The following is a 13,779-nucleotide window of genomic DNA, read 5'->3' on the forward strand; positions in this document are numbered from 1 at the left end:
ATATATTTAATATTTATCGGGATTTCTCTGCACCTAGAGGTTTCTGCTTCCTTTGGCAGAGCTGCCTGTGTGTCGGTCAACCAGGCCTCGGTAACCCTTCCAACAGCCCTGCGTGGTAGGCCTGAGAGATGGTGTTTTTTGTAGCTGAGGTGAGAATTTGCACCAGGGTCACTTTAGCTCTCAGCTTACTCTCTCAAGTGTTGTGCCTCACCAGTTTCTGAGACATTGTAACCCAGTCTTCCTCGACCATGGCCCTATTGGTTATGTTGGCTGGGGATGATGGAAATTGAAGTTGTGCACATCTGAAGGGCACCAGGCTGGGGAAGGCTAAACGTTCATAAATGTTCAGAGCCAACTCTTAGGCATTTTGCCCTCTTTGCTCCCAAATTACCTAAGAGCTTCAGAGATGGAGAGACATCAATGTACACCAGTCACTCAAAGTAACCCAGCACTTATTTTTTATATAACTGTTCTTAAAATAAAACAAAAGCCACCCTGCAGGCAGAAACACGCATTCTCTGTCTCTGTAGCTATTCTCTCTCTCTGGTCCTAGGTGTTTCTGGTCAAGGGCTTTTATTGCAATACGTATTCAATTGGTCGTTGTTTTGTTGCAGGAGATCCGGATGTCTTTAGTCTGCTGCAGGGATATTGCATTTTCCCAGAATTTGAGCCACAATATGACATTAGCTGGGAAAATGCAATTTCCTCCTCGTCCTGCCCTGTCTAGGGAGATAGCATTTGTGCAGGGCAAAATGTAGTCGTTCGCCCAAGCATTATGAGCAGTTGTTATTAGATTAATCTATTGATTAAGTTCACATAAATTTGCATACAGCTAAAGAAAAGCCTGAAGCAAGACGCATACTGCTTTGTGTTGTGTTCAGATGATGTGTGCATGGGTCACAGCTAGAGCTGCCAGTCCCTGGGCCTACAGGAAGGGCCCTGGCTCAGTGGTAGAGCCCCTGCTTTGTATGCAGAACGCCCCAGGTTCAGTCCCTGGCGTCTGCAGGTAGGCTGGCAAAGACTTCTGGTCTGAACCCCTGGAGAGCTGCTACCAATCAGATGGAGCAGGCAACTTTGGGTGGTCTGAGGGGCCAATTTCCAGACCCCCACTCCTGTGGGCCACACTTCTGCTGCCACTGTACCGCTGGCAAAATAAAAGGGCATTTTGCCACTGAAATTCAGGGCCGAACTGCTAGAGAGCCTTAGAAAGATGGTGAAAACTAGCGAAATGTGGCCTTTGTTAAGCTCCGTAGTGGTATGCTGCAGAATTTCAACTGCAAACCTATTTGTTGTTCAGTCGTTCAGTCGCGTCTGACTCTTCGTGACCCCATGGACTACAGCACGCCAGGCCTTCCTGTCCTGCGCTCTCTCCCGGAGCGTGCTCAAGTCCATATTCATTGCATCCGTGATGCGATCTAGCCATCTATCTCATCCTCTGCCGTCCCCTTCTCCTTTTGCCTTCAGTCTTTCCCAGCATCAGGGTTTTTTCCAGGGAGTTTTCTCTTCGCATTAGGTGGCCAAAATATTTGAGCTTCAGCTTCAGCATCTGTCCTTCCAATGAGCAGTATATCTATAATTCGCCACTTTCATATCACCGCAATTGTTGGCACAGCGAGGGCGGCAGTGGGTGTGGCAGGGGCTGCAGAAGTAGAGGAGCTGCAGGCTGTGTTTGGCCTGCCCCTGGTGCCGGCGGTTCTGCTAGACAGCTCAGTGGCCTGACTAAGAAACACAGGAACCTGCCTTGTACTATGCCAAAGCTGGAGAACATCCCCATTCCTGTAAATCTCTTGAAGCGACAGGAGACGAGATGAATGTGGCTTCTCCTGCCCGTTCCTTCCCTGGTCATCTACACCCTCCCCAACCTGGAGAAATTGCCCAGGGCTCCAGGTATGCCGCGCCACAGTTAGGGGAGAGGTGGATGACCGTGCCGGGGAGCAAACAGGCAAGAGAAGCCCGCTGCTTTCTCCCTGCTGCATCGGGAATGCAGAGGTATATGAATTTTCCCCAGCTCTGGACCTGGCAGCCCTCGCAGCAGTGGTTTGGGGTGCTGGGGGCGGGGCGTTGTTCCAATGCACGGTCTCCCACTGGCATTCTGCACAGTGCAGTCCATCATTCTGCCGCTGTGGTTGTCCTCCTCGCTCTGTGAGCCGTGTCAAACGGCTGGGGGTCGCGGTGTAGTAACGAGGGTGTGTCAGCTGCTGCCCCGGCGAAGGCCTGCCGGGAAAGCAATCGTGCCATTTAAGATAAGCACGCAGGATGACAGATGAATTACGGGAACAAGGCCACGCTGGTTATGGAGGTGACACTTCCGCCACCACAGCCACTCCCCCCCCCCACACTGACAGGATGCTTAGGGAGCCACGTTCTTCTGTGCTCTCTGCAGAAAGCGCAGTGCCCGCCTCGGAGAGTGAGCAGTTCGGCCTCCCCCAGCGCAGGTGCCATGGAGGGGCGTGAACGTCCTGGGCTAGATAAGCCAGGGCCGGCGCCAAGGGTAGGCCTGGTCGGGCACCTGCCCAGGGCCCACCCCCCAGCAGGGGCCCACTGGCAAATGCTCCTTGGAGTTGCTCCCCCTCTTCCGCACGGCAACTTGCGTGTTCCCCGGCCTCTCGCTCTGGCCCAGGCAACGGCGGCGGTGAGGAGGAGGAGCAGGAGATGCCTCGGCCCGCTTGCTCCCGGGCCCTCTGCCTGTCCAGCAAGCCAGTGGTTGAGGAATGCTGAGGAAGCAATGCTGAGGAAGATAGGGCTGTGCACCCCCCCCCCCCAGGCTAACTCGAATCTCCTGATTCAGGAGCCAAAGAACAAACACGACAAAGCAAGGAAACAAACTGCTGGGTTAAAAGTTCAGCTCTATTAGCACCCAGAGATGTCACTTTCCAAGGCTCAGTTCCCCCCTCCCAACTCCCCCCCCCTTCTCTAGCAAGTTGTTACATTTGCTCAGACAGGCATCTCTCCGACCTGCTTCGGACCGCTCCAGACCTGCTTTGGATTTGGGCTGAAGAGGTCCAAATCACCCCAATTCACTTCGGAATTCAGGATTTGGACCGAAGCGGTGCACAGCCCTAGAGGACGAGGAGCAATAGCAGCTGGTGAGAAGGCAGTCTCACGGGGGCGGAGGGAGGAGGATGTCTTGCCCAAGGCTCCTCCAAAACCAGGAGCCAGCGCTGAGACCAACCATTAGAAGAAAGAGCCCTGTTGGATCTGACCAAATGTCCATCTAGTCCAGCTTCCTGCTGGGCACAGTGGCCAGCCAGATGTGTTTGGGAAGTGCGCAGGCCGGACATGAAGGCAGGACCGGTCTCCCATGGTTGCTGCCCTGCCATTGATTGGCATGGAGAGGGAGTCCTGTCTCGGAGCATGGAAGTTCCATAGAGTCATCATGGCTAGTAGCCCCTGGCAGATCCTCTTGTCCATGTCTTTGTGGAGGGATCTATCCCTCTTAAAGCCACGGAAGCTCAGGGTCATCACAGCATCTTGCATGGCAGTGAATCCCCCAAATTATGCACCATCCCTCTGACTCGGTATGTAAGGCAGATTGGTTATATATGGAAATAAACTGTACCATTGGCAGCAGCATAGTGGCAAATTTTGAAGTGCAGGGGCTCATCATGACAACCCCCTAGCCACGTGCCCAAGGAGAAACCAAAATTGCAGGCAGCTGCGTTGATCTGTATCAGCACAGCAGTTCTAGGAGATGTCATCTCCACCAGAAGCAGGTCTTTTGTAAAGCCAATGGCCTTAATCGCCCATTAAAGACAAGCCACCCCCAAATACTTTACGGTAAAAGGGATAATCAGTGGAGGCTGACGTCTTCGATTTCAGTGGGGCTGTGAATCCAGTCTGGGATTTAGTCAGAACCAGACAGAACTCTAAAGGAGCTATCCAAGGTGCTGAACATTACCCCCAAAATGGGCTCAATGCCTTGGATAGCTCATTTAGAGTGCTGGTTAGTTCAGACTGAAACCCAGAATGGAATCACAGCCCCACCGAAATCAGAGCCACCAGTCTCCACTGGGGATAATGTGTTATTGTTGGGAAAATTCATCCCCCCACCTCAATGCAAGGATTGCAGCTAAATCCAGAGGAAACGGGGAATTCTGCGGGCAGGGGTCAGATAATATCAGTGTCCCTGCTAATCAAAAAGTACTGGTGCTTTGTCCCTGTGAATCCTGCCTCCACTACACCACTGACTATAGGGGGAAGATATTACAGAAATGAGAAAATAATCAGTCCCAAATTTTGCACTTACGTGGCACAACTGTACGATACATCTAACCTAATTCTCAGAGCGATGAACAGCATCAGAGAGGAAGTGGCTTGTCCTAGTGCAGACTTCACTCACCAGGTACCCTCCAGATCAGTTTGACTACAGCCCGTACCATATCTAGTGTAATCCTAAACTGGCTCCGATTTTTAAAAAATTGAAAACACAGCTCTGTTACTGATGTTACAGATCTAGATCTAGAACGCCGTCCTTCGAAATTTAAACAAAAGAGCCAGATCTGAGACCCCTTCCCCATTTCATTTCCGCAAGACGACGCAGAAAGCCATTCATCTCTGAGGTGCTGATGTGGTTATACATCATTGATGACTCTGCTTCAATAATGCATCGCTCATTAAAAATGGATGATTATTTTATTTCATTAAAAAAAAAAGCTGAGATGGAGAAACCCTGACTGTGACCCAAATATGTCGAGGAGGCTGATGGCTGGTTACTACATGGGAAAGTCTCCCGGGCATAAATACTAATGTTAAGTGGGGATAGATCTATGACTAACGCATGGTTTGGGATGGGACAGTAAAGGGAACGGAACTGTCGCCAAGGAAGGGAAGGGAATTGCGGGAGAGCGAGAGGCACAAAGAGACGGGGACCACAGTCAAATGCTCAAAGATCAGGCTAGGGTGTGTGTGTGTTTAATAAATATGCCCCCCTTGAGAGACGCCTCAAGATTTTGGGTGTCCATGCTCAGGGCAGGGATGGAGAACCTGAGGCCAGTGGAGGCTGGTGGCTCCGATGTCAGTGGGGTGGTGAACCCTTTCTGGGATCCAGTCAGAACTCTAAAAGAGCTTCGTGAAGCACCTTAAATAGCTCCTTTAGAGTTCTGACTGAAGCCTGGAGCAGATTCACCGCCCCATTGACATCGGAGTAACCGGCCTCCACTGCCTGAGGCCCTCCAAATGTTAACATATGAAGAGCCCTGCTGGATCAGGCCAGGGTCCCTCTAGTCCAGCATTCTGTTCACACAGTGGCCACCCAGCTGTCCACAGGAAACCCACAAGCAGGGCATGAGCACAACAGCACCCTCCCGCCCATGTTCCCCAGCAACTGGTGTACATAGGCTCACTGCCTCTGATACTGGTGGTAGCATATAGTCAGCAGGACTCGTAGCCATGGATGGCTTCTCCTCCAGGAATTTGTCTAACCCCCTTTTAAAGCCATCTAAACTGCTGGCCAACGTACATCTTGTGAAAGTGAATGTTGTTGGACTCCAAATCCCATCAGCCTCAGACAGCATCGCCAATGGTTGGTGATGATAGGAGTCACAGCCCAACAGCATTTGGAGGGCCTTAGGTGGCCCACCTCTGGCTTAGAGGCTCTCAACTAAACTGGTTTTCAAACATGTGCGCCACCACTGACTGACGGCCCTTCTGAGCGTCTGAAAGTCAACCTGGGTGCGTTTTGTGGGAGGTCTGTGGCTCAGCAGTACAGCCCTTGCTTTGCCTGTGCAGGGTCTCCTATTACATTCCTGGCATCTCCAGTTCCAGCCCCACTACTCTTTGATTCCTCCCCCCCTCACCCCAAAGGCTGGTCTTGAAAAGCTGTGTTCTCACTACAGTGGTAAACCTGTATCTGGGCTGTACCACTTTGGGCTGTAGGCAAATGCTCATGTGGCTGAATGCTCCTCCATATGAAAAAAATAAAAATAATAATCCCTGCATATAGAAAACTAGCAGGGAGACGGCTAAGCTAGTACTCATCTACCTGACATCATAATTTTCTACGTGGAGAGAATTTTCAAACAGGCGCCCATTGTGAGCCCCTACCCCTACTTGCATATGGTACAGCCCAGACACAGGTTTGGAAGCTGGAAGATGTTTGGATCGTGGCCCTAATTTCTTGCTCCAGCACCCACTGAGAAACTCAATCTTATTACTACCCCTGTATGTTTAAATGCCCCCTGCCACCACTGACATGCCCCCTGACAGCCACATGCTTGATGTGTATGAGATGTGGCTCTAGTGTGTGCTGATGTGTGCAAGTAGAGCTCCTCCACGTAAAGGTGTCATGCACCAGGACCCTGAACTCTCAGCCTTAGAAGATCCTGACCTCTCGTCCTGAGAGGAAGAGGTTCCAGAATTAATGGTTTGGGGAAAGGCGTCATGAGGGTTGCACCTCTCTGGGACCCAGTTCTCCAGAAAGACCCCAGGGGTCAGATCCCCTGCATCCAGAGGAGGTTTCATTTTCCATCCTCAGACTCTGAGGACTCAGGCCATGAGGAAACCATCATGCCACAGCCACTCCCATGTCATTGCAGCCTGAGATTGCTAAAACAGACCAGGCCCCTTTAAGAGACCAAGCTTCAGTCAGTAAGGAGGCAGAGCCTACCAGCCTAAATGCAATCAAGCTCTTATTGAAGGCTCAGTCTTGCTCTGCTCCTTGTTGGAGCAACATAAAGGCAATGCTGTCTGGCTTCCAGCCCCAGCCTTACTTGGAGCTTTCTGTGGTGCTGACTTATTCCTGTCTGGTGCCCTTGTAAAACCTGACCTATTCAGACCTCTGTTCAAGATTGGACCATAGCAGAACCCTGCAACCCAAGCTACAGCACAGGGCATCAACAGATGTGTGTGTGTGTTGTCTGTTTGTATGTAAATGGTTTTTATATGGTGTATCAACGTGTATTTTAAGGTTGCTAGTTTTTGTTAACTGTCAAGAGAGCTTTGGCTATTGGGCAGTATAGAATTGCAATAAATGAAACAAATGAATGAACCCACAATTTGAAGCAGTGCAGAGGTGGGTTCCTGACTGACCCAGAATTCCTCCTGTTTCAGGTAGGGATGGTGTGGGCATCTGGTTGGGTCTTGAAGCTTGGTGGATTACTACCAGCTCAGTCCCCCAGGCACTAGCTCGCGGACCCTCAAGCCAGCCTGATCTCGCACGTGCCGGCAAGTCAGGCAAGCTCATGCTTTTCTGCTGCCCGCCAATCACTTGTGGTCTCCTTGCAAGGAGAGAATGAGGGGTTGGCACATGGTGACAGGACTCCTGCCCGTGCCACCTCTCAAGCCCTTGCAGTCTTCTTCCTCACAAGGAGACCGTGAGGGCTTGAGAGGCGGCGGGGACAGGAGTCCCATGCCACCGGCCAGCCCTTCGTTCTCTCTTTGCAAGGAGAAGGGAACACGGGCTTCGTGGGCAGCAACAGGGACTCCGGCTGCTCTCGTTTTGTGCAAAATGGCAGCTGCCAGGGCACTGCTCACTGAGTGCCTGCGGGCGGCTTGCTGCATGCAGTGAACAGGGTCGGGCAGCTGGCGGGGGTCTGGTGAGAGGGATGAGCAGTGGCGAGTTTGTCTATCCCTAGTTCCAGGGAGCTGCTCTGTGTGCATATATTGGTACGCATGTGGAGCCCACTTTCTGGCTTGTTGAACACGCGGTGGGTGGGTGTGGCAAGCGCAGGGGTGTTGAACCTCTTTCAGCCTGAGAGCTGAATTCAATTTTGGACAAGCTCTCAGGGACTGTATTCCAGTGGTAGGTGGGGCTGAGGGCAAAGGGGGCAGGGTCAAATCACCAGCATATTTTTGCTTAAAGCTCTATCAGTAAGAGGCATTTCAACTGTTTAGAATGCGGGGACAAACTGCACAAAAGCCAGGAAAGCTTCAAATTGGGGCAGACCTTGGAGACTGGGAGTTCTGTGTTTGGCCCATGGGCCTGAGGTTCTGAACCCCTGGGCTAGAGGGTGCGACCCCACTCTTCCCTCAAGCCATGCTGGGTGTTCGTTTGAACCCCTCTACTGTTATCAAATGAACTGCGGAAATAACTTGATACCGTGAATCCACATAGAATTCTATACACCATTTCAGAGACCACAAAGGATCCAGCACCAGTTTATTGATGTTTTGAATATATCTTAGTCAGATAAGTCTTTACAAGTTTCATGCAGGCTACATGCTTGTCCCAGCTGCTTCCTCAGGGATGGAGGGCAGAGGCTTCACTTCTGTTGGTTGGTCCTGTCCTAAGGAACTTGGTTCCTTGGCTGTAGCACCGGTGGTTTTTTCAGGGGTCCTGCAAGCAGAAAAGAGGTCATCATTCTACAAGACTGAAAAAAAAAAACCCAAACCCTATTCCTTTGCACATAGCAGCAGTGAGATATATGCTTAGCATGGAATCACATCATGCAATAGGTTGGTTTTGTGAGGTGCTCAACTGAGAAGCCACAGGAACAATGTGTTGGGTTGATCCTGCTCTCAAAGGCTGCTTTAAAAGAATGCTACTAGTTTGTTTTTTAAAAAATAAATAAATCTGGTTTTGCTACATCTTGAACTCTCTGTGTCCCAGAGCTCATGCCAGAAAGTTCAAGATCCCTAGAGGCCATTCAACCTATTAAATGCACTTACCAATTGATTATCACCTTGCGTAGAAAATGCACAAAAAGAAATCTCAACTAAACACCCCCCCCCCCCAAATTGGACAAGTGTCCTCCCCCAGTTGTGTGTGTTGGGGTCATGTTGAAATTGGTGGGACATAAGTAGAAGTGTTTGGTTGTAGCATGAGACCCTAAAGCAGCCTTGCTCAACTTCTAGCCCTTCAGATATATCAAGACTACAACTCCCATATCCCCCAGCCAGCATGGCCAATGCTGCCCTGAAATTTCATTGAACTGGGATGGGAAAGAAGAAAAATGATCACGTGGATGATTGAACTGCAGAATTGCTTGTACAGATATACATTCTGAACTCAGGAATGAGCTTTTTAAAGTATATATTTGGTTCTGGGCCTGGATTTCAGGTTTTGGCTCATGTCTATGTGTGTCTCGGTGCGCAAACTGCCGATGATAATTTTACAGCCCAAAAGCAGAGTTGTTGTTTCTGTTTGATTCTTGAAACTCAGATAACACTGCTCCCAACAGTCACTTATTCCCATGGTGTTGATGTGTATTATATTTTGGGCCTTTTCCTTTTGAGAGACAGTGGTTCCTTCACAGATTTTCTGCATGCCAATGCTGAACTGAACTGAATGCTTTCTGGTGGGTGGGCAAAATTCCTTGTCTCTGTTCTGAAGTTGCAACTCCTCGACATCCACATTTTGAAATTCCACCCGATTTTGAACGTATGCAAAATGACATCTTGGCAGTCAACTTCCTTTAAAGCAGGCAACGGATGCTGGCACATGCTGTGTCACCACGAGAGCTGTTCAATCTGCTATGCATCACATAGGCGTATCGCGCTGCAGTGTCCAGAAAATTCAGATGGCCTGAGATGAAGACGGACTTCAGGATTTAAAAAACAGAGATGGCAGGAAGCGCTGATTCTGCCTTATTTGCAAAGTTTTTCCCAAAAGGATTCTCTTGGTTTCACCAAGTGTATCAGAGATAATCAGGGTTTTGTGTGTGTGTTAGTAGCCATGTCCATTCTTTCACACATCTTTAAGTCTAGGTTCAGCTCCTAGGGTTTCATGATGCCTAAGAGAGGTAAGCACAGGGCAAGATGTGGACCAGAACCTGGCTAAGTTGGATTATCATTTCCTCCAAAATGTATTTAACTTTTTCCTTCAGATCCGGGGTGGCCAGGTGTCCTATTTCACAGAGGACAGGCCTCTATTTATTATTAACATTTATATACCACCTTATCTGCTAAAAAGCCATCAAGGACAGCTTTCTATTTGATGGGCTGCCCAGTCCATGTCGAGTGTGAAGCCGAAGAAGGGAGAGCAGGCCGGGGCCTTGATGTTGCCCACCAAGTTTAGCACCTGGACTGCAGAGGGAGCAGGCGCACAGCTCACCTGGTCAGCCTTCCTCGCTATGGTGAGATGCATTACGTTTCTATTTACAGTATAGTAATTATTTCTACATTTGCATTATACATATAAATTAACATATGCAAATTGGTGTCCTCTTCTTTGGTAATGTGTTTCTTCTTTTGGGGCAACGCATAAGTGGCCGCCCTAATCCAGGGTCTTCATGATCAATCATTTACATCTTTGTGGCAACATGTATGGAACTGTTTGTACTGAAACAATTTCCGGGGGTGGGGTGGTGGGAATATTCTCCTAATTTAAAGTTGTTTGCAAAAATTCAAATTGAGAGTGTCAATTTAGAGCCAAACTGCACATCTATCTAAAATGATCTCTAAGTCACCTTTAAGGGTGGAACCCTCAAAGATCAGTGACAGGATCTCCCCTTGTATTTTTCTTCTCCTAAACCATGTGTGTGTGTGCACGCGCATGTGTGTAGAGGGTGGGAAGCAATTTGGATTAGGGCTGCAATGCAGAGGAGCAGCATTTAACTTTCTCCCCATGCTGATTTCTCAGTGCATAAACCCCCACCCCACCCAAACCTGTTATTAGCTTCCGAGAGGAAAAAGTAGAGGGACCTATATTATGGATTCTAATAACAGTTCAAGGGTGGGTGAGTAAGTGCGGTTGGGAAAAGAGTTAATGTAGCTCCTGTGCTGCTTTTAGAAGAAAAATACAGCAGGAGAAAAAATCCCCCATCTCCCACATATTATGTAGTTTGGCCCCAAGTCTCCTAATTTGATCTTTAAACAAACAGCCCTTCCCCAATTATGGGTGCTGCTGGGTTCGGGGTTTCAGAAGGAACAGTGTGCAAACGAACTGCACAGTAAGTTGGCCTGTAACATTTCATTTATCAGCCTGTAACATATAGACCAGGGGTGGGCAACCTTTTTTCTGTCAAGGGCCACATGCCCTCAGGGGTAATCTGTCAAGGGGCTGCACGCTAGTGTTTGGCAGGGCCCGCGCTAAACATGGGTGGGACCACCCCCTTTCTCTCTCTTTCTGCCATGCTCTCTCTCCCCTCTCCTTCCCTGCTCAGCTGGGAGAGGAACAGATCGCTCTTGCCAGAAATCTCAACTTCTGGAGAACTTTCGATATCCACGCGTGCGAATGAATATCACATCAGCTTTGCTTTGTACATGTTAATCGTAGAATAGTAGGGTTGGAAGGGGCCTACAAGACCATCGAGTCCAACCCCAACGTGTTAGGCTGGGCCACATTAGGTTCTTCAGAGCCACTGGGAAGACATTTGGGCGGAGTAGGCGTTTGAGTCGATGGCACCAAAACAAAGAGCCCTGCAGCACCTTAAAAGCGGCACATCCCTTGTGGCATGAACGGTTGCACTCATGGTGCATGAAATGGACAACCAGATGGGTTGGGTATTTATTTCTAAAATACAGAGAATGTGGCTTATTATTAGCTATTGAAAGGCAAACTGCCCGCTGATTTTTCTATGAGCCATGACAGCTAAACAGAACATTCACGTTCAGCGTATCTCAGAGTACCAGGTATTAGACATCAAATGAGAAGTGGGGAGACTTTCCCTGTCCTGTTTGTGAGCTTCCTGTGGAAATGTCGAAGGAATGGACGCCTTTTGTGGATGTTCAAATTCAGCAGCTTTGCAAGTAGAAATTTCATCAGGTTGGTACTATTCTTTTTCTTTCGCACCACGCTCGGAATCACTGTCATTTCCCCCCAGTTTTTCTCTAAAGAAAAGTGGAGAGGAAATCTTTAAAATGCGCAGATGTCTTCCATTGATGCATTTGCTTGTCCCTTTCCGCACACTTGTTGCATGTGCCCTAAATTGGTCTTGGTCCAAGGCAGTCAGTTGCTCTTTGTCCCCATGTTACATTAAGGGTTATCCTTTGGATCTCTCTCCCTCTAAGCAGCAGCTTTTAGCCTTATATCATCACCACCCTGTAAGGTAACTTATGTTGCAAGGTACTGACTGGGTGTCCACCTAAGAAAACATGATGGGTTGGATCCGGACTTAGTTATGCTTAGAGTAGATCCATCAGTGGGGCTCAAGTTAGTCATAGTTGCCCTACTGATTTCAATAAGTCTACTTGAAGAATGACTAAGTCTGGATCCAACCCAATGTGTGAACTGGCTTTTAGATGGCCTGAATCCAGGTGCCATCACAGCTTGGCTGCATGAATGCTCCCTGGGCAATGTTTGCCATTCATCTTGGATGCATGTTTTGATTTAGCTCTTTTGTTGTTTTGCTGCATTGTGTGTTTTTATTTATAACTGTGGATTGGATTGTTTTACTCCTGTGAGCACCCAAAGGTGCTCCAATTGGATGAAACAACAAACATTTTATAAATACAAATAAAATATTATTCCTCGATCTTCCTTTAACTCCCATCTTGCTGCTGGGATTTGCACCGCCAGTCCACTCTCCTTCTTTTATCAGCATGCTGTGTGTTTAAAATATGGCTGTCAACTGCTTAAATAACTTTTAGCTGATTGTCTTTTAACTGATTAAAATGTAAACAAATTTACACATGTCCAAACCTCAGTATAGGTGCCTTTGGAGATCTGAAGGAGGTATAATCTGACAAGCCTAAGACCACCTTTGCACATCTATTTTTCATTTCCCACTAGAATAGAACACACCAGATGCAAAATAGGTTAAGGGCGCAATCGTATTCAGATAGGCAGCTGCCTCCGAACTTGGAGGCAACCGCCTATCCAATGCAGGGCAGAAGCACAGAGGGGATCATTCCCTCTGCACTTCTCCTGCCCTGCATTTTCGGCTAGACAGCCAATTGCAGCTGTCTAGCTCTGGGAGGGCTGCGCAGGGGAGGAGGCTGCTGTACGACACACTGGATGTGTCGTACAGGCATTTCCGCCCTCCCCGCCCCAGAACGCCCCTTTTTGGCTGCTCCACGCTCCTCTTGCAAGCACATAGGATGGGGCTGTTCCGTGCTGCCTCTGAGGCAGCTTGGAAGTGAGGGGAGGTCATTCTCCTATGGCCGTGGAGCTGCTGCCTAGCAGCCATAGGATTGCTCCCTCCAACTATGAAGAAATGTGCCTTTAATTTGTAGCCCCCTCTGCTTTAAAAATGGTCGGTAGATTAACCAACTCATATGTGAGTGGATTACTCTATCAATTAAAGTGTGCAGCCGTAATTTAAAGAATCCAGTCCAAGAAATTAAAAGAGTCCTAATCCAAGAAACGAGTGAACTGGGTCATTCCTTTGCTCTCCTTTCAGGTTTGCAAATCATTTAACATTCTCATTCCATCTACAGAGAACCAAACGTCATAGTTTTAGCCTATTTTGCTTCTGGTGTGTTCTTTTCTAGTGGGGAATGAAAAATGAATGTGCAAATGTGGCCTTAGGTTTATCAAATTATACTGTTCACTCATTATTTCTGCCATATGAATCTACAGCCCCGCACAGAACTTACCATTAGAAATAACACTTCTTTGCCTTATATAATTGAAAAAAAATTAAGATCCAGGACGTGAGCATTTGTTGTCAGTGTTTATTTATCATTGTCCAGGGAAAAAAATAAAAAAATAAAAAGTGACCCCTATTCGAGCAAGCAAAATCCACAAGCACGGCACAATCAATTGGTTATATACATTAATATTGGTCTGGTCATGATTATACTAAACAGCAAAATTGAGGGTACTGTCTGGACAGATGATGAACTCTAACGTGGTTTAGGGGAAGGGTTTTTTTGTGTGTGGTGATATGTGGTTGAACCTAGGCCACAAAACACCTTGATTCCCTGTGTCAAAAATGTACATGGGTTTATGGAGGACACTTT

The 13,779-nt window shown here is 48.3% G+C and overlaps 1 protein-coding gene across 1 annotated transcript in view; it reads right to left on the reverse strand.

Moving 5' to 3' along the window:
- Positions 1–8,067: 8,067 nt before the first annotated feature.
- Positions 8,068–13,779, reverse strand: part of MAP6 (microtubule associated protein 6) — a 54,564-nt gene continuing 48,852 nt past the window's right edge. The window contains exon 4 of the mRNA XM_084842427.1: positions 8,068–8,272. Coding sequence (XP_084698553.1) covers positions 8,152–8,272 — 121 coding nt within the window. The 3' untranslated portion in view covers positions 8,068–8,151. The remainder of the gene's footprint in view (positions 8,273–13,779) is intronic.

Source organism: Heloderma suspectum, chromosome 3 (assembly GCF_057233095.1).
Source record: "Heloderma suspectum isolate Gila_16-S chromosome 3, 16-S_ref, whole genome shotgun sequence".
In the NCBI taxonomy this organism is placed as follows: domain Eukaryota; kingdom Metazoa; phylum Chordata; class Lepidosauria; order Squamata; family Helodermatidae; genus Heloderma; species Heloderma suspectum.